The 25,889-nt window shown below is 48.0% G+C and overlaps 1 protein-coding gene across 2 annotated transcripts; it reads right to left on the bottom strand.

Moving 5' to 3' along the window:
• Positions 1–1,288: 1,288 nt before the first annotated feature.
• LOC115097670 (tigger transposable element-derived protein 3-like) lies at positions 1,289–15,479 on the bottom strand. 2 transcript variants are annotated; one of them, XM_029613616.1, is made up of 2 exons: positions 14,895–15,479; positions 1,289–5,578 (listed from the first exon to the last, which is right to left on the bottom strand). In XM_029613616.1, the coding sequence occupies exon 2, from the start codon at positions 5,393–5,395 to the stop codon at positions 3,473–3,475; it is 1,923 nt and encodes a 640-aa protein (XP_029469476.1). In that variant the 5' UTR covers positions 5,396–5,578; positions 14,895–15,479; the 3' UTR covers positions 1,289–3,472. The 2 variants fall into 2 exon arrangements, with proteins under 2 accessions (XP_029469476.1, XP_029469475.1); XM_029613615.1 differs by lacking the exon at positions 14,895–15,479 and adding an exon at positions 14,664–14,887.
• Between the last annotated feature and the right edge of the window lie 10,410 nt (positions 15,480–25,889).

The raw sequence follows: 25,889 nt of genomic DNA, 5'->3' as shown, positions 1-25,889 counted from the left end.
TATCCAGAACTGTTAAACCATAGGAATGCATTGTGCTTTTTGCTATGCTGCATATGATTCTGAAGCATTCTCGGATACATTTGTGCAAGAATGGTAACAGAATAATAGTTCAACTCCATTTCAGTGTTGTCATTGCAGGGTACACTTAACTTACAGTGGCAAATCAGTGCTGATGTAGTTTGTCCTAACTATGTGCACTAGAAATCAAAAATAAGTTTATCCCATTTAACATTAAATTAGGAGTTCTAATGAAGTGCATGGTATTCCGCAGTCTGTAAGACTTTTCATTCTAAAAATTCAAAACATCCCCATTACTAGTGATGTCGGAGGGTTGTTAGGATGCAAACATAACCATGAATTTAGGGCTCTAACTTTTTAAAAATGTATTTATTTTCAGCTTTTTGGCACATCAAAGCAGATTATATTCAGGTAGTGTAGGTATTTCCTTATCCCCAGTGGTGCTTATTATCTAAATTTGACCCTGAGACAAAGTGACTCACCCATGGTTGCAAGGCTTTGAAGGCTGGTTTCCCTGCTGCTCCAATCACTAGGCTACTTACTTCTCCACTTCCTTTTTTGGAAGGAAGTGGTAATTAGACCAGCACCCCCCAACTTTAAACTTTCCGTGAAACGTGGCTAGCTCTGCAACCTTTGATGGGTTAATGGCCTTCTGCTCGGGACCTGTGTGGCCTCCTGTGAAACTTGGCTTGCATAAATTCAGTGGTGGCTGGGATGGCTATAGAAGTCTATCTGCTTAAAAACCACCCTGGGTTTTTAGGTAAGGAAATCACTGTTCTTGGTGTCATGACAATAGGTGTGTCATTTCCTGATTTTACAGTATCTTCCCCTAATATTTTCTTTTTCAGTGGATTTTGTTTAGGATGGCAGAGAAATGGTTTATACTAGTTTAAAGTCCTGATCGTTCTAGGTGGCAGTCTGGGGTGTCAAAGTATAGCATCTCTTTATTTTTTTGTCATGAGTCCCACTGCCTGATTTTCTTATATACTGCAGGCTCTTAAGAGTCCTCACTCTTTGCAGTTTTAACCAATTGAAATTACCTTTCCTCAGTTAAACCCACCTATCACCACCTAATCATGGCTTCATTGCTTTCATTCAAAGCCTCTTTGGGGGTTTTTTTTGGCCTGTTTTGACTAGATTATAAACTCCAAGCAGTGGGGACTGTCTCTTATGTGCTTCGGTTCGGTGCTATGTATCCCTGGTAGTGCTATACAAATATCTAATAATAATTATTTGGCCTGGAAATTGTGAGCATCACAAAATCTGCAACTGCTGTAAAATCAGACTGACTAAATAAGGGTTTATTTAAAGCTCTTGATGCAAGGTAAGGAGTGTTTAGAATATACTGATACAGAGCAAAACAAGCAAGCAAAAAGAAATGTTTACAAAGTTCAGATCTCGATCAGGTTACATACAGAAGTCAGAAAACCACCAGCATGTTAAGGACCAGGACCAGACTGATGACCCCCCAAGTTCATGCTGAATGCTGGTGTGGAAGATTCTGTTTCTCGCTCATGCACCACCTCCTCAGTTTGGGCAGGGCTACCTGGACAGAGTTCCTGGACTCTGTGGCAGCAGGTTATTTCAGAATAGCATGATCTGCTGCAGCGTGGCAGGCACTGAAATCCACGACAAGAAGGAAAGATGTCTGCAGAGGTCCATCATCTTGAAGCCGATAACACTGTGGATTTTACAGTGGCACATCATGGTCATCCTACAGAAGCACATTCTGAAGCAGCATCCTATTATTCATTATAGCAGCTTGCTATAGTAATAACCTATATGCAAGATGGGCTTAAAACATGGGTAACTCCTGAGATACATATTCAAATCCCAGCACTAGCAGTGGCACTCTGTGTGACCTTTGCTAAGTCACTTTACCCACATATGTCTCAGATGTGTTGACCCTCTGATTAGGAATACTTAGGGCAATAACTAGAGTGATCAGCTGGTGCTGCTCTGCTCTGCCAGGATACGCAGATCCCATCCTGCATGAACCTGTGGTCCTATTCTTATTATGAAAGTAATAGAAGGGCCACATCCAAAATGATGGACAAAAAAGGCAGGTATTCACATTTATTTGTTTAGTTTAAAAACGTCTTACCTGCCCCACCTCCTCCATCCCGTAGGCCTGTACGCTCTCTTAAGCAGCACAAATAGGCTTTTTTGAGAATGACTGATAAAAGTGTTAGGGTCTGATTTCCTAAGGCTTTTTTCCTCAATACCACGGAATAGTGAAAAAGTAAATCAGGTCCTAACCCTCTGTCACTGGCAATCAAAAACACATATCTGCATTGCCTTTTGGGGCCATTTAATGCTTGACTTAGACTCTCCTCTCGGTGTCCCACCCAAAACTATCATTTAGGGACTTTAATTCAAGGCTCTGTTTACTACATGCTTTTCTCCATTATGTATGTATGGGACAAAAGCTTAGTTTTCCAGGTCCTAAGGGACAATTCTGGGTTGAGCAACGCGAGGAGAGCCTAAGGAATCTGAATCAGGCACCGAATGGCCTGAAAAGGCAGTGCAGATTCGTGTTTTTGATTCTGATGGGCAAATCGACCAACACGCAGACATCATATATTATCTATGAGGAAGCCAATTGTCAAAGCAATTCATGCAGCTAGTAAGCATTTTGCCCACATTTACTGGCTGTCTGGAAACTGCTCACCCTCAACATGGCTATAACCCCAAGTGCTCTTCCATGGCACGCCTACGTTTAGCCACAATGAGAGGAGACACTCCCAGGGGCATGTTTAGGTCAGGCGAAGTGCGCACACAGATTTCATTTTCAACCCTACACACCTGAAGTTTCCAGCAAAACTCTATCTGCAGACAAAGCAGGTCCCAGAGTCCGCATGTACTATGTATGTGCAGCAAGCTTCAAAGCATAAAGACGCATGCACTTTCACTCTGAAAACTGGTACCAAATCTGCAGATTAAAAAGTACCCATGGCCTCTGTCCCAATGCAAAAAGTTTGAATATTGCTCACCTTCCCCAAGGCGATTAGAATTACGATTTTACACACACAGTGGGGCTGAACCAGGACTGCATCTGCCTGCCCTGCCAAAATGGAGTCAGCTGGTCACCACAGTGAGAGCATAGCAATAGAAAGAAAAACATTTGTCTGTTATGTTCATCTGGATGCCCTCTGATGATTCTGCTGTCCATACATCCTGATTCGTTTTAACGTCATTAGCAACTAAAAGAATATTTCTTAAAGCACATCTATCAAAATTCCTTTAAATCTGGCAGGTTACATTTTGATAACTTTTCATAGGTGTTGATATAGGAATTTGCACCAGTGACTGTAAGTGTGGTTAAGAAGAAAGTTCTGCTGGTATTTTTTGCCCTCCCCGGGTCATCACAAATAAATAATTACCCAACAATGGATAGTTTGAGAAAGTTGAACTCTATGGGTTAATGTCTTTTTTGGAACTAAACTATGTACATTCAAGAATTCATGCTGTCATTCTGTAGGGCTATCCATGCCTCCAGCTGCTGTTCCAGAACTCGGAAAGCATTCATGTCTTGCCCATGGGTGACTAAGTGCTGTCTAATAATGTTACAAGCTTCTCTGAGCTCTTGGACCTTCCTGGGCTCACCCTGACCATCCCTCTCTTCTTTCACCGCCATGTTGGGTATCCTTTCATTATTTTTCTCCCGCCCAAGGCTACCAGTGTTAGCAAGTTCTGATGAACCTCTAAAGTACTCCCTTTGTTCCAAAAGGGTAGTACATGGAGATCCTTCACCTGTCACCCAGCCTACTGCAGATGTTTGGATCTGACTACCTGAATCCTCACTTGCTTCTAACCATTCCTGGGTTTCCTCTACAGTCTCATGTTCCTCTTTTACCCGCCTGCAAACCCCAGTGCCTGGCAAAGTGGGATTCAATAAGCACTGATGCTGTGACATAGGTTCACACTCTTCCAGCCTTATGAATGCATTGAACTCTTCAGTGGTCATATCCTCAGGAGGCTCGACCTTCACTAGATAACGTAAGGTGGGGTTATCTCCAATACATAACAAGCCTGATCTCTGGAAACAATATCTAATAGTGTTATCCGTCACTTTCTGCCAGGCCTTGTTTATGATATCACTGGCATCTAGGAGGGACATCTGAGATGCCAACTTGCAGAGAAGTAATTTATTGTTGCCTTTAAGATTTACCCCTTCTAGAAGCTTCTCTAGGAATAAATACCTATAAAAAGCTCTAAACTCACTGACAATCTCCCATCCGAAAGGTTGGTATGACACATTCCTGTCTGGTGATAACATATATGATGTGATGTTCCTTAGCTTAACTTTAGGCACAAAGTTGTGGGCATCTAGAGCCAGAACAACTTTCCTCTGCACTTTTCCCAGCTGGGCATCCCAGGCCAGAAGCCACTCTGTTAACAGCTCCTTAGTCAAACAGCCACTTTCACTGGTTCTTAGGGCTGAAGGTGATTTACTGTTCTGAAGCTTCTCCAGTGACAAGTGGTTCGAGATCACAAGCAATCTGAGTTTCTCACTCCCCTCCATGTTGCAGCAAAACCAAATGCAAACTCTTTCATCCAGCTTCACCGCAGAGCCTAGTCCTATTTGACTCTTTTCATCCTGGTATGGAACAGCTCTGAATAAGAGGATCATCTCCCTAGCACCAAAGATGTCGCTTGAACTGTAACCTGGAAATAACCCAGGATGGCAGAAAAGACCATTTTCACTTTGCATTTGTTGAGGAGTTGATTTTGATTTTATTGGCACCTGTGTCTCTTCTCTGCAACTGGGCTTTCCTCTCACTGTCTCTCCACACTGAAGGCTTCTGTCTATGGCTCTATCAGGCAGCTCCACCCTTACTGTTTGAGGAGCATGCAGAAGGACTCTGATGCTTTGATGACCAAGGCCAGGGTTAAAATTGCTGTATCTTTTCTCCTGGGGCAAAAGACCAGGTCTCTCTGTGGAACCCCTGAAAAAAAGGCGGTACCTTTCCTTCCATCTCCACAGCCACCCGTTGGAGGGCTTGAACCCCAAGCATCCGATCTCTTTGGCAATAACCTCTGCTTGTTTCATCAAGATAGACCCTGAAATAGGCATCTTGTTGGCCTTAGCAAAGAGAAACCAATGTAGCAGAGCCTCATCAACCCGGGCGTTTTTGTAAGGCCTGTTCCGCTTTCGACTTGGGTTCTCATTATGGTTCCAGCGATCCATGATCTCTTCTCTTTTCTTTACCACCCGGCTGATGGTGGACTGCGACAGGCCTATTTTTCGGGCCACAGATGACTGTGATGCATTGGGCTCCTGCAGCAGTTCCAGAATCCTCACTTTCTCAGCCAGTGTTGGATCACGTCTCATCTTTCTTTTGGAGGGCAGAAGCTCTGATATGGGCTCCATCATGGGGAAATGCAATGAGCCCTTGGTTTCAGAAGATACCTTTTGTACTTCAGGATTACTCCATGGGTGGAGGGATATCTTTGATGCCTAAGTAGTTTGCCAGTAACATCTGTATAAAATCAGGAGTTCACAAGTTTAAATCCCAGTATGGGTGATTCAATCTTTCCTTCTTCCAAGGTACTGTATCTTTGGCCCAAAAAAAAAAGAAATAAAAAGCTAAGAAATGAGACCCAGAGAGGGAGAATTCATGCCAACAAAACAGGCAAGTTAATTTATGGTTTGAGACATGTGGTAAAGCAGTATTTTAAGCAGCCATGCTGCCTTCTTATGGCAAATTTAAACTTGTTCACAGGTTAGAAGAGGGCTTCCCAAACCCATCCTGGTGAACCCACAGTCAATTGGGTTTTCAGGATATCTACAATGAATATGCATATCATCATTTGATGTTTCACGCGTTCCCAACCAACAAGAGCTCAAAGTGTGCTACCACTGTTGGGTATACATCGAAGTGCATACATTTCAAAACATTCATGTGCAGTTCGTTTCTGAAAATAAAGCACGTAGTAAGTCATCTCTGAAGTAAGGTACAATATTAACAGCAAAGAAAGGAAAAGGCACAGAGAATCCAGAATTTAAAGTGCTTAGGAGAAAACGAGATATTCACATGCATATTCACTGTGGTTATCTTGAAAACCTGACCAGCAGTGGGGTCACCAGAACAGGTCTGGGAAGCTCTTAAGTTACAGGGCAACCTTTCATGCAGTAAAGGAGAAGAACCACAGGGACTGTTACGGGGAGCTGTTTCCTTCCAGTTATCTGCTTGCTTAGAAATAGATACTGGCTCCTCACTCTCCACTATTCTCTTTTTGTCTTGCTAACTTCCAATCAGTAGCTAGGGGCTTATTTTAAAAGCATCCAGCTAGAGGTCAAACAGAGCCATGACAAAGAGAAGAGGAGGGTAATGGGAACCCAAGAGCCTTCTGGCGATATCCATAGCTCTCTGTTAACTGATGGTAACATTTTAATACATCACTTTAGCATAAGCAGTTGCTACTGGTTCTTTTCTCATACTGCATATTAGTTATGGACCTCAACCCGCCCCCTCGCTCCCCGCTGAGCTTGCTCCTTCTGCAAGTAGAAGGCACTGTTAATATAAGTTTGTACATGTCATTATCAGTACGGCAGCCATTTAAACCATAGGAGAGAAGATATGCAAAATACTGTCCCACGTTGACAGAAGTGTGGTTTAATAGCTAAAGCACTGGTCTGTGAGCCTGAAGTTTTGGGGTGTGACTTTATGACTCCCATCTTGCTAATGACTCTGAGGTCGATGCAATAAGACATGCAAAATACATCCCCCGTGCGCCCGATGCAATATTTAAATGAGAAAGAAAGTGGAGCGATGGACAAAAAGGGCGCTTTAAGGAGGGATGTGTGTTTCCGGCACTCAAACGTTTATTGCATTGGACGCACGGACATCTAAATTGTGCGTTCCTAGCAAAAGTGCATCGTTAACATGAAATTAAGGAAATCTGCAATGCATGTACTTTACCATCGAAAAGGAATCACCCACGATATTTTAAAGTGTCCTGTAGCTCCGATCCACTACTCCCTACATACATTTTTTTTTTTAATCTAAACTCAAATAAAAGAAAATTATTACTTACCTGCTAATTTTCGTTCCTGTAGTACCATGGATCAGTCCAGACAGTGGGTTATGTCCCCAATCCAGCAGATGGAGTCAGCACAAGCTTTGAGGGGGCGTATCCATATATACTACTACCCCCTCTGCAGGACTTCAGTATCGAGTATATCAAAGCCAGAGTAGAAACCCCCGAAGGATCAAGTTTGTGGAAACAGATAATGAAAACAATTGTAACCGTAACAAGTAACTGCAAACATCCTACCAACTTGTAGGGAGCTGTGAAAAACAGCGAAAAGAAACGACTGTGAAGACACAGAACACTGCGAGCAAGAAGTAGCGCAGAGCTGAGCAGGATCAAGAACCCAAAACGTGGTGGGCGTCTGGACTGATCCATGGTACTACAGGAACGAAAATTAGCAGGTAAGTAATAATTTTCTTTTCCCTGTACGTACCTGGATCAGTCCAGACAGTGGGATGTACCAAAGCTTCCCTAAATCGGGTGGGGTCCTGCTAGGCCTGCTCGGAGAACCTGCTCGCCAAGGTGTCCAGAGACCGAAGAGGCGAGGTGCAGACAATAGTGCCTCGAGAACGTGTGTAACGATTTCCAGGTGGCTGCCCTACAAATTTCCTGCGAGGATACCGAGCGAACCTCCGCCCAGGAAGCCGCCTGAGAACTTGTAGAATGCGCTACGATTCCAGGTGGGGGAGTCCATCCCGCCCCAATGTAGGAAGCAGCAATGCCAGCCTTCAGCCATCTGGCAATGGTAGTCTTCGAGGCCTGAGACCCCTTCTTAGGACCGGCCCAGAGTACGAAGAGATGGTCAGAGGTCCGGAACTCATTTGTAGCCTCCAGATAGAGGCGCAGAGTGCGCATGACATTCAAGAGACGGAGAGACTTCGGCTCTGAAGAAGAGAAGGACGGCAACTCCACCGTCTGGTTCACATGGAATGCAGAAACCACCTTCGGAAGGAAGGAGGGAACGGTGCGAAGCGAAACTCCAGAGTCGGAGAAACTGAGATAGGGCTCTCTACACGACAGAGCCTGCAGCTCCGAGATGCGTCGAGCGGAACAGATGGCCACAAGAAATACAGTCTTGAGAGTGAGATCCTTTATCGTTGCGCTGTGCAGCGGCTCGAACGGTGGTCCCGACAGGGAGCGAAGCACAAGGTTAAGACTCCAGGAGGGACAAGGGTCCTGTAACGGAGGACGCATATGCTTGACACCCTTGAGAAAACGAGCAATGTCAGGATACTGTAGAAGAGAGCCCCCATCGCTCAACAGCGAACCAAGGGCTGCCACCTGAACCCGTAGTGAATTATAGGCGAGCCCTTTTTCCACCCCCGCCTGTAGAAACTGAAGGATCTGAGGTACAGAAGCCTTAGCGGGTCTCGTGGCCTGGCTGGTACACCACAGCTCGAACACAGGCCGCCGACGTCGATGTCTTTCGTGCCCGCAATAGCATGGATACTACCGCCTCCGGGTAGCTCCAACGCCGGAGGCGGCGCCTCTCAAAAGCCAGGCCGCAAGACAGAAGAGTTCTGCCTGCTCGAAAAATACCGGGCCCTGATGTAGGAGCTGGGGGAGGTGCCCCAGCCTGATTGGCCCGTCGATCACCAGCTGTAGCAGGTCCGCAAACCAGGGTCGCCTGGGCCATTCTGGGGTGACGAAAACCACGGTCCCCTGATGGCTTTCTATTCTGCGGAGCATCCTGCCCATGAGGGGCCATGGTGGAAAAGCGTAGAGCAGAAGATGTGGCGGCCACGGGAGGACCAGGGCATCCACTGCCTCCGCGCCGTGCTCTCTCCGGCGACTGAAGAAGCGTGGAGCCTTGGCGTTGAGAGCGGACTCCATCAGATCCAAGTGGGGGGCCCCCCACCGATGGACGAGAAGTTGCATCGCTTTGTCGGAGAGAGACCACTCTCCGGGGTCCAGCAGTTGACGACTGAGGAAGTCCGCCTGGACGTTGTCCACACCGGCGATGTGCGAGGCCGCTAGCCGGACGAGATGACACTGCGGGCTGCGCGTGCCTCCTTGTCGGTTGATGTAGGCCACGGTGGTAGCATTGTCCGATAGGATTCTGACTTCCCGGTTCCGAAGAAGCGGGAGGAAATGTTGCAGAGCTAGCCAGACCGCTCTGGTTTCCAGACGGTTGATTGACCACTTTGCCTCCACCGTGGACCACGTCCCCTGCGTGGCGCTTCGATAGCAGACTGCACCCCAGCCTGCTAGACTGGCATCGGTGGTCACCACCACCCAATTTGGCAGATCGAGGAACACGCCACGGGCCAGGTTCGGCGGATCCAACCACCAGCCCAGACTGTCCCTGGCATTCTGCGGGAGCGGGAGAATCATCTGGTAGTCCTGCGATACTGGTTTCCAATGGGAGAGGAGCGCCCACTGTAAGGTCCTGAGGTGCGCGAAAGCCCAAGGTACAAGGTCGATGGTGGACCCCATCGCTCCCAGGAGTTGCAGGTAGACCCAGGAGGTGGGCTCTGGTAACGCAGAGAACCGTCGTGTGTGATCCCGCAAGGATTGAGCTTTGTCCTGGCGCAGAAAAACTTTGCCCAGTAGGGTGTCGAAGGTCGCCCCCCAAAAAAACCCCAGCGTTGCGAGGGCATGAGGGAGCTCTTGGAGAAGTTCACTACCCATCCCAGGGAATGTAGAAACCGTACAACTCGAGTCACCGCTGAGCGTCCATGATCGAATGACTTCGCCCGGAGGAGCCAATCGTCCAGATAAGGATGAACTAGGATGCCCTCCTTCCGGAGAGCTGCTGCCACGACTACCATGATCTTGGTGAAGGTGCGCGGCGCCGTCGCCAATCCGAACGGGAGAGCCGTGAACTGAAAATGCTGGTCCAGAATTTTGAAACGAAGGAAACGGTGGTGGTCCGGGCGGATGGGAATGTGCAGGTAGGCCTCCGTTAAGTCCAGGGAGGCGAGGAACTCCCCCCGATGCACCGCCGCAATCACTGACCGGAGCGTTTCCATGCGGAACCGAATGACTCGAAGGGATTTGTTGACTTCCTTGAGGTCTAGGATAGGCCGGAAGGAACCGTCCTTCTTTGGTACGACGAAATAGATGGAATAGTGGCCCGAGCCCACCTCTCCGAAGGGCACGGGCACAATAGTGCCTATCTCCCGGAGTCTGTCCAGAGTCAGCTGCACCGCTCCTCTCTTGAGGTCCGAGCCACAGGGGGAAAAGATGAACCTTCCCTGCGGGGGGCGGACAAATTCCAATGCGTAGCCGTGTTTTATGGTATCCAGGACCCACTGGTCCGAGGTGATCCGTGCCCACTCCGCGTAGAAATACGTTAGTCGGTCCAGGGGAGTGGGCGAGACTGGCATCATTGTGAAGACTTGGTATAGGGGTTCCCGGTTCCGGGAGTAGTGCGTGCGCACCGACGCCCGCGAAAGGAGCGCGACCAGGGCTGAGACCTGGGGGCGGATGACCGGGAGCCCGCCTGTCTGTATCCCCTGTAGCGCCGTTGCGCTCTGGCTCTGGTCCGAGAAGAAGAAAATGCTCTGGATGGTCGAAACCTATCCTCCGGCAGCCGATGAACAGCGTTCTCCCCCAGGGACTTGATGATCTGGTCCAAATCCTCCCCGAAGAGGAACTTGCCCCTGAAGGGAAGAGAGCCCAGACTCGACTTAGAGGACGTATCAGCCGCCCAATTGCGTAGCCACAGTAGTCGTCGTGCTGCCACTACCGAAACCATGGATCTTGCGAGGACCCGAAAAAGGTCGTACGAGGCGTCCGCCCCATACGCCACTGTGGCTTCTAGCCGATCTGCCTGGGCAGCCTCATCGGACGGCAGGTTCTGAGAAGTGAGGAGTTGTTGCACCCAAAGGAGACTAGCCCGCTGGGCAAGCGAACTGCACATCACCGCCCGCATACCCAGAGCGGAGACCTCGAAAACCCGCTTAAGGAAAACTTCCAACTTACGATCCTGTGTGTCCCGCAATGCCGCACCTCCCGTCACTGGGATAGTCGTCCTCTTCGTGACCGCCGACACTGCGGAGTCCACCTTTGGGACCTTGATGAGGTCCAGAAAATCTTTGGGGAGCGGGTACAGCTTTTCCATAGCCCGGCTGCTCTTCAGGGAGGCCTCCGGGGTGTCCCATTCCCTGGTGAGAAGTTGTAAAAACGAGTCATGAATGGGAAAAACCCGAGCCCTCGGCCGGAGTGCCGCCAGGACAGGATCTCCCTTCCTTGAAGAAGTGACGACAGCGGGAGCTACTGAGGCAGGCGGGTCTGGTGGCGGGTCGAAATCTAATTCTTGGATGATCTGCGGGATGAGGTCGTCCAGCTCTTCCCTCTGGAAGAGGCGTAGGGTACGCGGATCATCCCCCTCCTGCGTACCGTCCCCTTGTCCCCCGTCCGGGAGGTCAAGTCCATGTCCCGCTGGGTCTGGCACCGCCCCCACTGCCGCGGGCGTGGATCGGACCCGGGTAGGAAGGCGGGAGGCCCCCACTCCCGGAGGGTCGGGGGGGGCCGGCGTCGAGGGCGACATCCAAGGGATCTTAGGAGGGGGGGTCCCACAGGTGCTTCCAGCCCCTGCAGATAAGCGGTATGCATGAGCAGGATAAACTCCGGAGAGAACCCCGGCCTGCTCGGATGCGCTTCGGGGGCGGCGTGGTTCCTGCTCCCTGGCTCTGGGTGCTTGGTTCCTGCACCAAAATCGGGGGAACACCCCCGCTGGTAGAGTCCTCCAGGGATCCGTTCTCCCTCGTGGCCTGCGCCTCAGGGCGCTCAGAATGTAAAATGGCCGCCGTTCCCGCCAAAAATGGCGGAGTGGCCGGCCCGCGCCGCCCGGGCAAAAAAGAGAAATCAGTCAGGGACTGTGAGGTACCTTCCCCCCCGGGAAGGCATCGTGCACAGATGCCCTCCCGGGAAATCCGGGACCCCGGGTCTCCGCAGGCCGCACAGCGGGACGGCCGCGGCATCGGGATCGCTGTAGGAGAAAAGAAAAAGCCACGGGGGGGGGGGGCCACGCGCACAAAAGCGCCGCTGCGGGGGGGCCCGGTCGGCCCGCACTGCCCGCTGTCCGAAAATAGAGGAGGGTGCCGCGGGGGGGCCTTCCCGGCCACACGACCCGCCCCAGACATCTTTCCCTAAATGGCTCAGCAGCCCATGAGGAGCTGTAAAATGGCCACGGGTGAGGGAGTAAAAGCGAAGAGGCCGGCTCCACCGGCTTTCGCGGGCACCGGGGGCTGAGCTGTGAAGGAAAAAACTACAAAGGAAAAACAAACTTACCCCTGGCTGCAACGAGAAATAAACAGCAAGGCCGCAGAGAAGAGACAAGGAAGAGAAGCCACTCCCCAGAAGTTGAAAGAACTCTGCCTTTTTTTTTTTTTTTTTTTTTTAACTTAATACAAACTTGATACAAACTTGATCCACAGAAAAAGACAACAACAAGCCATAATCAAGCAAGAAAGTGAAGAAAAAGGAAAAGGAGGGGAAGCCTGATTCCCCTACTCGCATCTGCTGGAGTCAGAAGATACTGAAGTCCTGCAGAGGGGGTAGTAGTATATATGGATACGCCCCCTCAAAGCTTGTGCTGACTCCATCTGCTGGATTGGGGACATAACCCACTGTCTGGACTGATCCAGGTACGTACAGGGAACTACATCTTATACTAATCTCTCTAAACAACCCTACCCTACAAGGGGCAGGTTTATTGCAACCCAGAAGATCAAACTTTTTATGTTTCTCATGAGCCCTTGACTACGAGTAAACTTTACTCCAGAGCTGGAGTTAATGTGCCGGTGTACAAAAATGTGCTTTGAGTGCCCAGCCTTTGGGCACACTTTCCTGTATCGGGCAGTAACAGCTAATGTCTTCATTTACATGGAATTTAAATGCAATGGGCGCTCCCCGGCACATGGTTTTTAGGGCATGCATTTTACTCACTCTAATCTCCTTGCTGCATGGGACGCTATTATTGTGTGCCCGAAACACGTGCCCAAGCGGCCAATAAAACTGTCCATTATGTTGGGTGCACCTTATTGCATCTGTGTGTCCCTGGGCCAGTCATTCCCTCCCTGTGCCTCAGTCCTAAATCCAACTCGCCCACTCTCTGTGACCTTTGATCCGATTGTGCCTCAGGAGTCCATTTGAAAAGGGGCACCTGACTTTCCAGATGAACACATTTTCAAAAAAAAAGCATTTAAAACATTCTCCTGCAGCTACATTAAAAAAATTATTCTGTAGAATAAAACTTGTGTGCTGGAGCTACTTGCCCCACTCCACCCCACCCCACCCCACCCACAGGCACGCTAATGTTCAATAACTGCAAATACCGAGGGCCATACTCAAAAGCATTTAGCCAGCTAACTCAGAAGCTAGCCAGCTATATGTCTATTTGGGCACATATCTGGCTAAATTCTAGCCTGCTAATAAGTTAGGGAGCTAGGATTTAGCTGGATAAGTTAAGGGTGTTTGGAAGTGTAACTGGGAGGAGTTGAGTTTGCCGGTTAAGTCTGGTCAGGCCAAAGAGCTATCCCTAAGGTTAACCAGGTATAGTGAGCCAGCTAACTTTAAGATAGCCGGCTATATTTAATAGAGCGGCTGCACTACCGAGTATACTTCCAGTTAGCCAGATAAGTTTATCCCGCTAAATTTGCAATCTGGACTGTGTCTGAATATGGACCTCATTGTTTTTATTAGTCTCAGTATTTTACTAGCATTTTGGCACAGTGGCTGCAAGGGCTAATAATAAAGTGCACTTTAATACATGAACAACAATTAGGCAATATCATTTGTTACATTTTAGGGGTACACTAGCCCCATAACTTTCCACCTCCGAGGTCCATTCACTGGCACAGTTTATCCAAACATTTAGCATTTATAGTTTTAAACGGAGCTTGCATTGTTTGTCCAACAGGTTTTGAAAGTGAATTATTTCATGCTGGAGCTATCCATGCTTCTGAAGGATTCACTCCACAATGCCAGGGCCTATTCTCTAACCAGAGACCATGGGGATTAGAATCTGCAATTTCTTTGCACTGAACCATGGATTCCACCATTGAGCTAAAAGAAAGAAGCCATAGCTGAGCTAGTAGGAGAACCTTATTAGCCTTAGCTTGGTTGCTCATATCCCTCTCCTGCTATAGCACTGTAAAAAGGACTGGATATTTGTTTTGGAAATTGTGTGAGACTGCAGGATTGCTGCGATCGTGTCAGATTTAGCAAGTGAGACCTGGGTGGTGACACACAGTTGGATATTCTTGGTATAATGGCATCAGCAATCCAATGTTAATGTTTGCTAAGGTAATGCAGGCAGCAGAGATTCAGGCTGCACTAACATTCTATCTATACGATACAAACATCGCATCTGCAAGCCCTCCTGTTTACATTTTACACGAACATCGCACCTCGAAAGATAGGGAACCCTCTTAAAGGAATACAGCTCTTACCCTGCTAAAATTTGGAACGGCTGACTGTGCAGAGAAAATGAAAAAGAATTAAAAAGAAAACAGAAGCAAAAAACAAACTCGAGCCAGAGAAATACTGGTTACTGAAAGAGAAAGAGCTCTGAAATGTGCAGCGGCTCCTGTCCAGATCAGGCACCGCCCAGCCCTCTTAAACGGATAATGTGCAAAAGATTAATTTTACTGCAATACCTTTCCAGCACGCCGAAACGAATGATGATAATATGGTGGCCAAACCCTCTAAATGGAATAACCTGGCGCAAGAATACATTATCTGCAACAGTTTGAGTTCTGGAGCCGAAGTCTCCGGGCAGCTTTAGTTTTGCTGCATTATCCAAGATTCCTGCCAGTTACACATCAATGGCGGGGCCTCCTCAGGGACTTTTCCTTTCCGGGAGAATATGATTAACCCTACAGGCTCACCATCTCAGTTCTATCGCATCAGAATTACAGCACGGCCTCTTCTCCCCAAACACCAGTATTCACTTCTGAAGCATGGGAGGGGGGAAGGAGCTAAGGAAACTTCTGAAATATATATACATATATTATTGTAGTTAGGAAAATCTGGTGCCAGTGTTCAGCTGCTTTCCTGGCCGAAGATAAATATAACTGTTACGAAATTTCTGGTAAGAGACGAATCCCCCCTGACACCCCCCTACTGGATCTCTCATCCTCTGAAGTAGCAGCAGGGCCATGTGGCTCTACCGTTTCCTTTTTACAAGGGGAAATCGAGACTGAGCAAGGGAAGAGAGACGTGAAAAGGGGGTCCACGCACACGCGTCGTGCCGGGTCATTGCATTCCTCTACTGAAGGACAGGAGGCGTCTCCAGAAACCATCCAGGGAGAGGCAAGCTGGCAGCTCCGAGCATGCGCACTGTCTGCTGCCCTCACAGAAGCATAGGCGCAGGCAGGGCAGGGCTGGCTCTGGCTCTACAGTTGTTGCTGCTGCCTGGAAAGAGAATAGCTGGCTTGGAAGGGAGGGGCCAGGGAAAAGAAGGAGGAAAACGAACTAACAGAAGTTTAACTCCTTCCCAACCAGATCTGTGGTTTCGACTGGAGGTGGATACGTTCAGCGAGCCAGAAACAGTGGAAGGAAGACATGCGAATTTTTGGTTTAATAAGAATCTTGGAGGAATCGTTGAGACCTAGAACTGAAACTAATATTTAAGTAACAACAATGTAGGAAGGAGGGTGAGGGCTTTTGTAGACTATAAATCTACTTCTGTGCTTTGGCAAAGACACGGGACTCTTCTAATTTTTGTAGACATTGATTTGTCCTGGGGTGGCAGTGGTTACTGTTTAAATTTTCAGACATATGAAAGGCTTTAGTACAATATTACAGGTATTTTCTTTTAAAAAAAAAACAGCAAAACTTCAAGGATGTCATGATATGTATGAAGTTGGAGCGAAGGAGGCTCAGAGAAAATTTGAGGAAATATATATATTTTTTTTTACTGAGAGGATATCAGTGGATGCCTGGAGTAATCTACAGCAGAGAGAGAAGTAACCAAAAGCATACCACAGTGATGCTTGGGACAGGTACACAATTATGTCTCTAGCTAGACAAATGTATTTGTGGGGGGTGGGGAGAGGAGGAGCAAACTAGGAATGGATTTAGGCACAGGCAGCGCAGACAGCTGCTTCCACTGCCAAATTTTCATAGGTGCCACTGGAGCACCACTGCAGCTATGCCACCATCCGGGCCTGCCACCTTGCCTGCTCTGCAGCGACAGCAACTCTGCCTCCAGGAAGAAGATTCAGGGGCCTATCACACCTGTTAGCCAGCCCCTGCTCAGATGTCCTGTGGCAGGCCCACCCCTCACATAGGTTTCGATACTTCCAGGAAACCCATGAAAAGGAGGGGGTGGGGTGCCACAGGGCCTATGAGCCCGTGATGGCTCAGATGCCCCTCAAAGAATTTTCTACCCGGAAGCAGAGTTGCTATTGCTGCAGGGCAGGTGCCTGCTCTACAGGACAAGTGGTGTGGTGACTCAGGGTTTGGGGGGGGGGGGGGAAGCCAGGAGAGGAGTGGAGGAGTAACTAAGTAGTTAGAGCAGCTTGCTGTGAACCAGGAAAGCCAGGCTTCAAATCCTGCAGATGCTCTGTGATTTTGGGCAAGTCACTTCACCGTCCACTGCCTCAAGTCCATAATAGTGTTTTACGAGTAATAGTGCATAATTGCAAACTTGGGGGGGGGGGGGGGGGGGGGGGTTTCTCCCATTTTGTATCTATGGGAAAAATGCATAGCAAATAGGGCCCTTAGAGAGTAAACGCTCTGAGGATAAGGAAAAACCTTCTGTCCCTGAATGTAATCTGCTTTGAAGTGGCTGACCACTCATGAAAGGTGGAATATAAAAAAAATACCCAATGTGGGCAGAGGCGATCCGGGATGGAGGAGGAGGAGGGAACCCTCCTTCCCCTCCATTGCCTATGCGCATCCACATGAGAAACCCAACCTTGGGAGTGCAAGCCAAAGTGATATTTCTTGGAGATTTCATGAGTGGAGAATGGGATCCCTTCGTAGGTCAGAGAAGTGGGGTGTCGAAATTGCTCTTCCCACCTGGGGATCTTAAGAGGAAGGGGAAAGTAGGATGGCCACAGGTCTTGCGAGCATAGGCTCCATGCTGAATTTTCTTTGTTTGCTGCTGCAACTCTTAAGATCGGGGTGGGGGAAGGGGGATGGGTTGCAGCACATCAATAACTGGGCCGTGGCCCATTCAGTTCCCTACAGTGCCAAATGTCATCATCCGTGACACACTTCTCCACTCACCAAAATACCGACTGGAGTGCCTAGCTTGTGCAAACACTGCCCCTCCACTTGAACCTCCAAGCTGTAGGAACATAAGAAGTGCCACGCTGCGTCGGACCAAGGTCCATCAAGTCCAGCAGCCTGTCTCCAAAAATGGCAGTACCCAGCAGATCTATTTCCCATTACCCACTGCCAGGGCTAGCAATAGCTTGCTTTGGTCTACCTGGCTAATAATGGGTTATGGATTTTTTCCTCCAGGAACTTGTCTAGACCTCTTTTAAACCCCGCTGTGCTAGTCACCTTTCATCAAGTCCTCTGGCAACAGATTCCACAGCTTGATTGTGCGCTGCGTGAAAAAAAGTACTTTCCATGATATATTTTGAATCTGCAAGTTGTTAGTTTCATTGAGTCTCTCCTTTGTTTTACTATTTATTTGAAAGGGTAAATAACTGTCCTTGAATTACCCGTTCCACCCTACTCGTGCTTTCTCCTTGCCTTGCGCTACACCTCCCTCCCCGGCCCCCCTGCTCTAGTGATATGATCCAGGTTCAAGTTGCAGTGAGCACGGGGATTAATCCTACAATTTCAGGCTTCGCACCCCTACCATGGAAGTTGGGGGGGGGAGGGGGGGGGGCTTGCATATCCTCATACTCACTGCAACGTGAGCCTGGATCATGTCGCTGGAGCAAAGGTCTGGAGTGGGAGGTGTGGTGCAGGGCTCGGAGGATCATGTGGGAGGCATTCTCTGCTCCACTTCTGATACTGCCGCTGGGGTCTATGGATGGCATCGTTGAAGCCAAGGTCTGGTGTAAAGGAGGTGCTCTGCACCTACAAGTTTGAACAGTGAGGGAACCGTGCCCCTGCGCTGCTCCTGCAGGTTTTATGAGAAGCGCGGGAGTACGGGCAGCACACTGCTGTGACTTGGCCAGGCGGGTGAGGGGGGCAAGGGGACCACTGGAGAACTAAGAAAAGAAAAGATGGGGGGAGGGCTGCTAGATTCAAGTGAATCGAAAGAGAGTGTGATGAGGGGAGTTGCTGTGGTTGCCAGCTTTTCCATAGCTTATAACTGGACAGCACACTGGAAGGGAGAGCTCCCCTCTGAGTTCGAGGACAGTGGAGAGAGGGGGGTTACAAAGGAAGCTAGGTGGTTTTTCAGCTTGTAGTGAGAGTCATATGCTGATGAAAAAATAATTATAGGCAAATTACATTTGTGCCAAAATCTAAACATTTAAATGAAGAGAAAAACCAATGGATGTAGTCCATCTCAAAATAGGCAGGGGTCTGCCAAAACTGGCTCATTTGGGTCCTTGGGGTTTTCTTCTTTACCTTTCTGGGAAGTAATTTTAGCTTTACTTTCATTTTTTAAATGTACTTACTTTGAAAACTTGCATGTAAAACGTTTTTGGTGCATGATTAAACTATTGAATGAATGAGCATCCAGTAAAACTACAATTGCAATTATCTTCTATATGGGAGTGAAGTCTGGAGTCTATACAGGATGGGGCAGAAACTCAGTATAATTCCTGCACCTCCAGTTCTGAAACATAGATATGAAAGCAGAAAAGAACCAAGTGGTCCAGCAAGCTTATGGTAGTTTCTGCTGCACCGTGTAAGTTACCCCCATGCTTATCAGTTTCCCAGACTGTAAAAATCAGGGCCCTCATTGGTTGCTGTTTCTATCCATTTCCCCTTTTCCCCCTGCTGTTGAAGCAGAGAGTAATGATGGAGTTGCATCAAGAGTATGAAGGCTTATTGGTTAAGGGTAGTAACTGCTAGGGATGTGCATTCGTTTGCGGCGAAATAGGAAATAGAGACAATATTTCCTATTTCGTCACGGTTCGGGGGCGACGAAACGATAAGAAAACCCCACGAAATTTTGTGTGGTTTTCTTATCATTTTTGGGGAGGGGAAAAAGAGCACATTAAAAAAAAACCCCAAACCCACCCCAACCCTTCAAATTTAATTAATTGCAACCCCCCATCCTCCCGACCCCCCAAGACTTGTCCGACTCCCCCCCCCCCCCCCCCCCCAAGACTTACCGAACATCCCTGGTGGTGCAGCGGGATCCCGGGAGCGATCTCCCCCTCTCGGGCCATCGGCTGCCTCTAATCAAAATGACGCCCATGGCCCTTTGCCCTTACCGTGTGACAGGGGCTATTGGTGCCATTGGCCGGCCCCTGTCACATGGTAGGAGCAATGGATGGCCCGCACCATTTTTTAAGATGGTGCTGGCCGTCCATTGCTCCTACCATGTGACAGAGGCTGGTCAATGGTATCGATAGCCCTGTCACATGGTTAGGGCAAAGGGCCATCAGCGCCATTTTGATTAGTAGCAGCCGACGGCCTGAGAGGGGGAGATCGCTCCCGGGACCCCGCTGGGCCACCAAGGACTTTCAGTAAGTCTTGGGGAGGGGGGGTCAGGCAAGTCTTGGGGGGTTGGGAGTGTGAGGGGTTGCAATTAATTAAATTTGAAGGGTTGGGGTGGGTTTGGGGTTTTTTGTTTTTTTTTTAATCTGAAGGTTTGGGGCGGATTTCGGCCATTGTTTCGGGGGGTAGACTAAATAAAATCGGCCTGAACCGTGGGAAAATGAAATTTCCCGCGGTGGACCAATAACGAAGGCCGAACCAAAAGGTTCAGCCGAATCACAACTCTAGTAACTGCTGTATCAGCAACTTACTCCAATGCATTCTTTTCTTCATTTCCATCTTCTAGCCTTTAGTGATCCACAGTGTTTATCCTATGCCCCTTTGAATTCTTTCACTGTTTTTGTCGTCACCTCCTCCTCCAGAAGGCATTCCAGGCATCCACCACCCTCCATGAAGAAATATTTCCTGACTTTGGTTCTAAGTCATCCTCCCTGGAGTTTCATTTCATGACCCCTAGTTCTACTGATTCGTTTCCAATGGAAAAGGTTGGTTGAATGTGCATTATTAAAACCTTTCATGTATCTGAAGGTCTGTATCATATCTCCCCTGCGCCTCCTCTCTTCCAGATCCTTCAGCCTCTCCTCATAGGTCTTCTCATACAGACCCCACACCATTTTGGTCGCTCTTCTCTGGAACATCTCCATCCTGACTTTGTCCCTTTTGAAATATGGACTCCAGAATTGAAACAGTATTCCAAGTGAGGCCTCACCAAGGACCTGTACAAGGGCATCATCACTTCCTTTTTCTTACTGATTATTCCTCTATGCAGCTCAGCATTCTTCTGGCTTTAGCTAATGCCTTGACACATTGCTTTGCCATCTTCAGATGTCCACACACTATTACCCCAAGATCCCTCTCTTGATCCATGCACATCAATTTTTAACCCCCATCATATATATACAGCTCTTTTGGATTATCGTATCCTGGCTGCATGACTCTGCACTTCTTGGCATTGAATCCCAGCTGCCAAATCTTCAACCATTCTTCAAGCTTTCTTAAATCCCTTTTCATTCTCTCTATTCCTTCAGGTGTGTCCACTCTACTGCATATTTTAGTATCATCTACAAATAGACACATTTTACCTTCTATCCCTTCTGCAATGTCGCTTATATAGATATTGAACAGAACCAGTCCCAAAACTGAACCCTGTGGCACACCACTTAACATGGTTTTCTCTTCAGACTAGGTTCCATTTACCATTACACTCTGTCTCCTATCAGTCAACCAGTTTGTAATCCAATCAATTCTTGTCCACTGAAGTTCCCAGCAATGGGTGCAGAGCAGAACTAGGCTATTTCTCATGACAACTCATCATCCAAAAAAATATATTTATTTTTTATATCACCTTAGTAAAAGCACTCTAATAAGCCCAATACTCTGTATTCCAGAGACCCTCACAGTCCAATACTCATAAAACAAAACAAATGGTCAGCTGGTCATATATTAAAAAAAAAATTCCAATATAACACACTTTGTGAATTTAACTCTTTTTCTAACAAATTTATGTAGGACCAACACTCAATGGGCTTAAAAAAGGTGGAATACAGATGTATTCCATGCATTAAAAAAGGTGGAAAGAAGGCTAAATGACTACCGGTATGGTTGAAAGGTGAGGTAGAGAGGCTATAATATCTAAAAGAAGATCTTTCAAGAAATGGAAAAGGGATCTGAATGAAGAAAATAGGAAACAGCATAAGCACTGGCATAAGTGAAGACAAGGCGAGGATTATCTGGAACAGGAACCAGATAGCCTCAGCCCTCCACTGGACCTGCACGCACCAATAAGATCCAGCAACGCAATGCTGATCTCAAGCGTAGCCCTCCAGCCACTTGATAGCCCTTACGGACCCATCGCTAGGGAACGACGAATGCATGAGGCCAGATGGAGGCTGAGGGCAGGAACATGAAGACTAGATGAAGACTCATGATCCTCGAAGGATTCAGATGTAGACTTGGATACTTAGACAAAGACTTGGATACTCAGGAGACTTGGACGAAGACTTGGATACTCAGGAGACTCGGACAAAGACTTGGATACTCAAACAAGGACTCAGGATACTTAGAAGACTCGAAGGACTAAGACAAGGATTCAGGATACTCAGGAGACTCGGACAAGGATTCAAGATACTCAGAAGACTCAGACAAGGATTCAGGTTGCTCGGAAGTTTCAGGCAAGAATTCAAGAGTCAGACAAAAGTACTGGGTGAGAACTGCATCGCAGTGCGCCCTACACAGCCGCCCATGGCTGGTCGCGGACCATGCTGAATGCGAAGCAGACTCCAGGCGAAAACGTGGAACTTGAGACTGGAACATGACAAAGATTCAGTAGAGGCCTGCACCGGGGCGCACCCTACACAGCTGCCTGTGACTGGTCGCGGACCATGCTGGAGCGGAGCAGGTTCTGGAAAAGTCTTAGGCATGGTCGGAAGCAGACACAAGGAGACTCCATAGACCAGGAACAAGATACTCAGGAACAAGGCTTTAAAAACAGAAGTCTCCCAGAGGCTTGTGCTGCAGACAAGAGGAAGGCCTTGTACCACGAGGCGCCCTACACAGCCATCCCATGGGCTGGTCATGGACCACGACACTCTAAGAGAGGTGGACAGATGAGGGACCTGGGAACTGGAAGAAGAGCTGAAGATGAGATGAGATGGACGAAGTCAAGACAGGAACATCGGACATCAGGAACATGAAACATGGCACCTCAGGACTTAGGACATCTGGACATGGAACATCTGGAAAATCAGGAAAAGAAGACAGGTGACGAGGGAGCTCCAACGAGGGACGAGACCAGGAACAGCAAGGAGACGAAGTTCAGGAACCCGAAGAACATGGAACGAAGATCCATCAAGACACAGGAGACGACGGAAGACCTGGAATGGAAGGAAGATAACAGACGCTGTGCAAACCCGATCCAAAGGCCCTGAGGAATGGCAGCAGGGCCCTTTTATAGGGCTGAAGCAGCAACAGGTGGATGACATCATCTATGAGGGCTGTGGGGCTTTTCCCGCTGCTGGCCCTTTAAAAGTTGAGCTGAGGCACACGCCCACACCTAAGGAGAAGCAGGAAGAAGCAGGAGCAGAACAGAGGGCAGCAGCGTGTAGGCCGTGTGGAAGGCACGACGAGAGGCGGCTCCCTGCCGCACGGAAGATGATCACAGGCAGCGGCAGAGGTGGCTTCCCTGCCGCTCAGACGGAGGACCCCGGCAGTGGCACCAGCCACAAAGGAGCAGGAGCGGCAGTGGTAGCTTCAGCCGCAGAGGAAAGCTCCCGAACGAGGCACTAGGCCTGGTCTGCAGCGAGGAAAACTGTGTCGGCGGCCCGGCTGGACGCGTTTGAGCTGAAGGTAAGTGGGGGGACTGCCCGCGGCTCATAGGCAGTACCACAACAGATTGAAGCATCACCACTGCAGTAGCTCTGACTGGCCAGTGCTTTCCCAAGCCTTGCCTGTCCAGATTTTACAGAGCCTGGTTATCCTTGTAACAGAAAAGAGGAAATGAGAAACCACAAGATATAAAACAACCAAAATATCACATTTAAAATAAAGTCACTCATGTAACAGGAGGAAAAATACCTCAGAGTGAAGCAAAACGTGCAGCGCCACATTGCAAAAATTTTCAATGATGGGTCAAAAAACCTGCTTCGAAGTGTAATTGTGCAAACTGAACTGTGTCCAAAATTCCATATCCAAAACTAATATCAAAATACTATAATGTAGCTGAATAATACCGCATGATATCATATCCTGCTGAAGTGAAGAAATACTCAGATTGCGATGACAAAAACATAAGAACATAAGAAAATGCCATACTGGGTCAGACCAAGGGTCCATCAAGCCCAGCATCCTGTTTCCAACAGTGGCCAATCCAGGCCATAAGAACCTGGCAAGTACCCAGGATACTGTAAGTTCCACAGGATACTGTAATACCTTAAGGCTAACATGGTCAGCATTTCGCATTACCACTTGATTCTCATTGCAAGCAATCTGGGCATAATTTGGAGCAACTGAGATTTTTTGCAATGGACCTTATTAAGAAGAACTCAAGAGAACGTGATCGCAATGCACTTCTCCATTGCTTAGAAAAGAAGTGGAGTTTTCGATTTTAAAAGTACAGTACCTACGGGTCTCAACATCACTGTTGAATGAGGCTTATTTTCAGGAGGTGGCTTTGTATTTAGTACTTGCTGTTTTGTCAGCCATTCTGATTGGATTATTCTTTTAATCGCAGCTGGGAGTTTTTTGATTGGCCGTTTATATCAGCTGATTAATGTCAGCACTATATATGGGAGGTTGTGCCTCTTTTCTTGCTAATATATCTTTGTAGATGCTGTTCACAGACAGAGAAGACTTGGGAGATGTCTTATATAATGTGTCAATTTTTTAAAATGTACAGTTTATTTTAAATTGTATTTCTTATTTTTCTCCTGTGGAAAGTTTTTGTCATCACAATCTGAGCGTTTCTTCATTTCAGCAGGATGTGATATCATGCGGCATTATTCAGCTAAGTTATAACATTTTGATATTACTTTTCAAGAACAGTGTGGAATTTTGAACACACAGGTCACTTTGCACAATTGTACTTTGAAGGAGGTTTTTTGACCCATGATTGAGACATTTTGCAAGTAGTGGAACTGCACATTTTGCTCTACTCTGAGGTATTTTTCATCCTATTATATGAGTGACTATTCTGAGTGAGATATTTTGATTGTTTTATGCCTTTGTAACCGGACACTGTACCATTGCCTGAAAAACCAGGCTGTCTGGTGCAACACTGAGCAGTTGGCCACCCCAGGAAGGGAGAAGATCATGAACAAAAGGCAGGCCTTCTTGTCACGTTAAAAGCCAGTGAAACTCAACCTAAAATAATAGGTGTGGGGAGAGTGGCAGAAAGAGAGAAAAAAGAGTGATCAACAGGGGTTGGAGAGGAGAAAGTGTTAGCAATAGGAGGCTGGAGGGTAAGTGAGTGAGCATTGGAGGCTGGGGTAGGAAATGAGACAGCACTGTGAATAAGGCAGAGAACAAGGGAAAGTCAGAAGAGCAAGCTGATATTGGGAGCGGCACTGTCATCTTATGATCCAGACTGGAAAAGATCAGGAACAGGCAGGCTCATCAGTCACAAAGTAAATGAAACTACCAGATTTTTGTGTGTGTGTGTGTGTGTGTGTGTGTGTATCTATTTGTAATACACCCCTTGACTGCTTACCTCATGGGGCATTCCTGGGTCCTGGCTCGACCTGGCGGGAATACCCCTAGGGCAGACTCCGTTGGGTCGCCCATTCTTGACACCTGTTGCTTCCATCTGGGGAAGAAGGTGGTAGTGGGTGGGATTTCCCTCCCTTCATCCCAGGAAAACAAATGGGACTGTGAACAGGGCTGGTAGTTTATTAGGCTATATAAGTATATACATTTCTACATGACTATGTACATGGCTAATAGGATACCAAAAGGTTCACTTACCTACTTATCTACTCATGGTTATTAGTCTCAAGCATACAAATATATACATTTCTACAAGATAGCAAGAACATTTAATATTTAGAGTTGTTGGTCCCCATAGTACGCCACTATAGAACAGGAGGGATATCTTGCAGACCCACTTAATCAAGTATTATTGTTATTCTCCCCCTTTTATCCCAAGTCTCACACATGTGAAAAGATGCATTGGGCCAGTGGGCATTGCTGGTTGAGGGGGGTGGGTCCATTCTGTCTAAACGTCTGCCATATCATCTGCTCCATTTCCGCTCTGCTGACAGGTCATTGCCCTCCTGGGGCTCAACTTTGCCTCTCGGGCCGCCACTGGGATCCATGCTCTCCTGGAGGATCTGACTCTGTTTTTCAGTCCACCACTGGGGTCCACGCTCTCATAAGGGACCCAATTCCACTTCTAGATTTATCACTGGGGTCCCTTTCCTCCACTTCCAGTTTTATCACCCCTGGATCTGCAGCTGGAGTCCACATTTTCCTGGGGGACCTGAATCTACCTCCTGGTCTGTCACTGAGGTCCACTGGGGCCCCTGGGAGACCCGACCACTTCCTGGTCCATTATTGGGGTCTACACCTTCCTGGAGGACCCAACTCCACCTCCAGATCTACCACTGGAGACCCTGTCCTCTTGGGAGACTCAGTGTTGCTTCCTGATCTGCTGCTGGGGTCCATATCCTCCTAGGGGACCCACATCCACCTCCTGATCCACGCCCTCCTAGGGGACTCAACTCCGCCTTCAGATCTGCAGTTGGGGATCC

This window comes from Rhinatrema bivittatum, chromosome 8 (genome assembly GCF_901001135.1).
Source record: "Rhinatrema bivittatum chromosome 8, aRhiBiv1.1, whole genome shotgun sequence".
In the NCBI taxonomy this organism is placed as follows: Eukaryota; Metazoa; Chordata; class Amphibia; order Gymnophiona; family Rhinatrematidae; genus Rhinatrema; species Rhinatrema bivittatum.
This window is presented reverse-complemented; position numbering and strand designations above follow the sequence as displayed.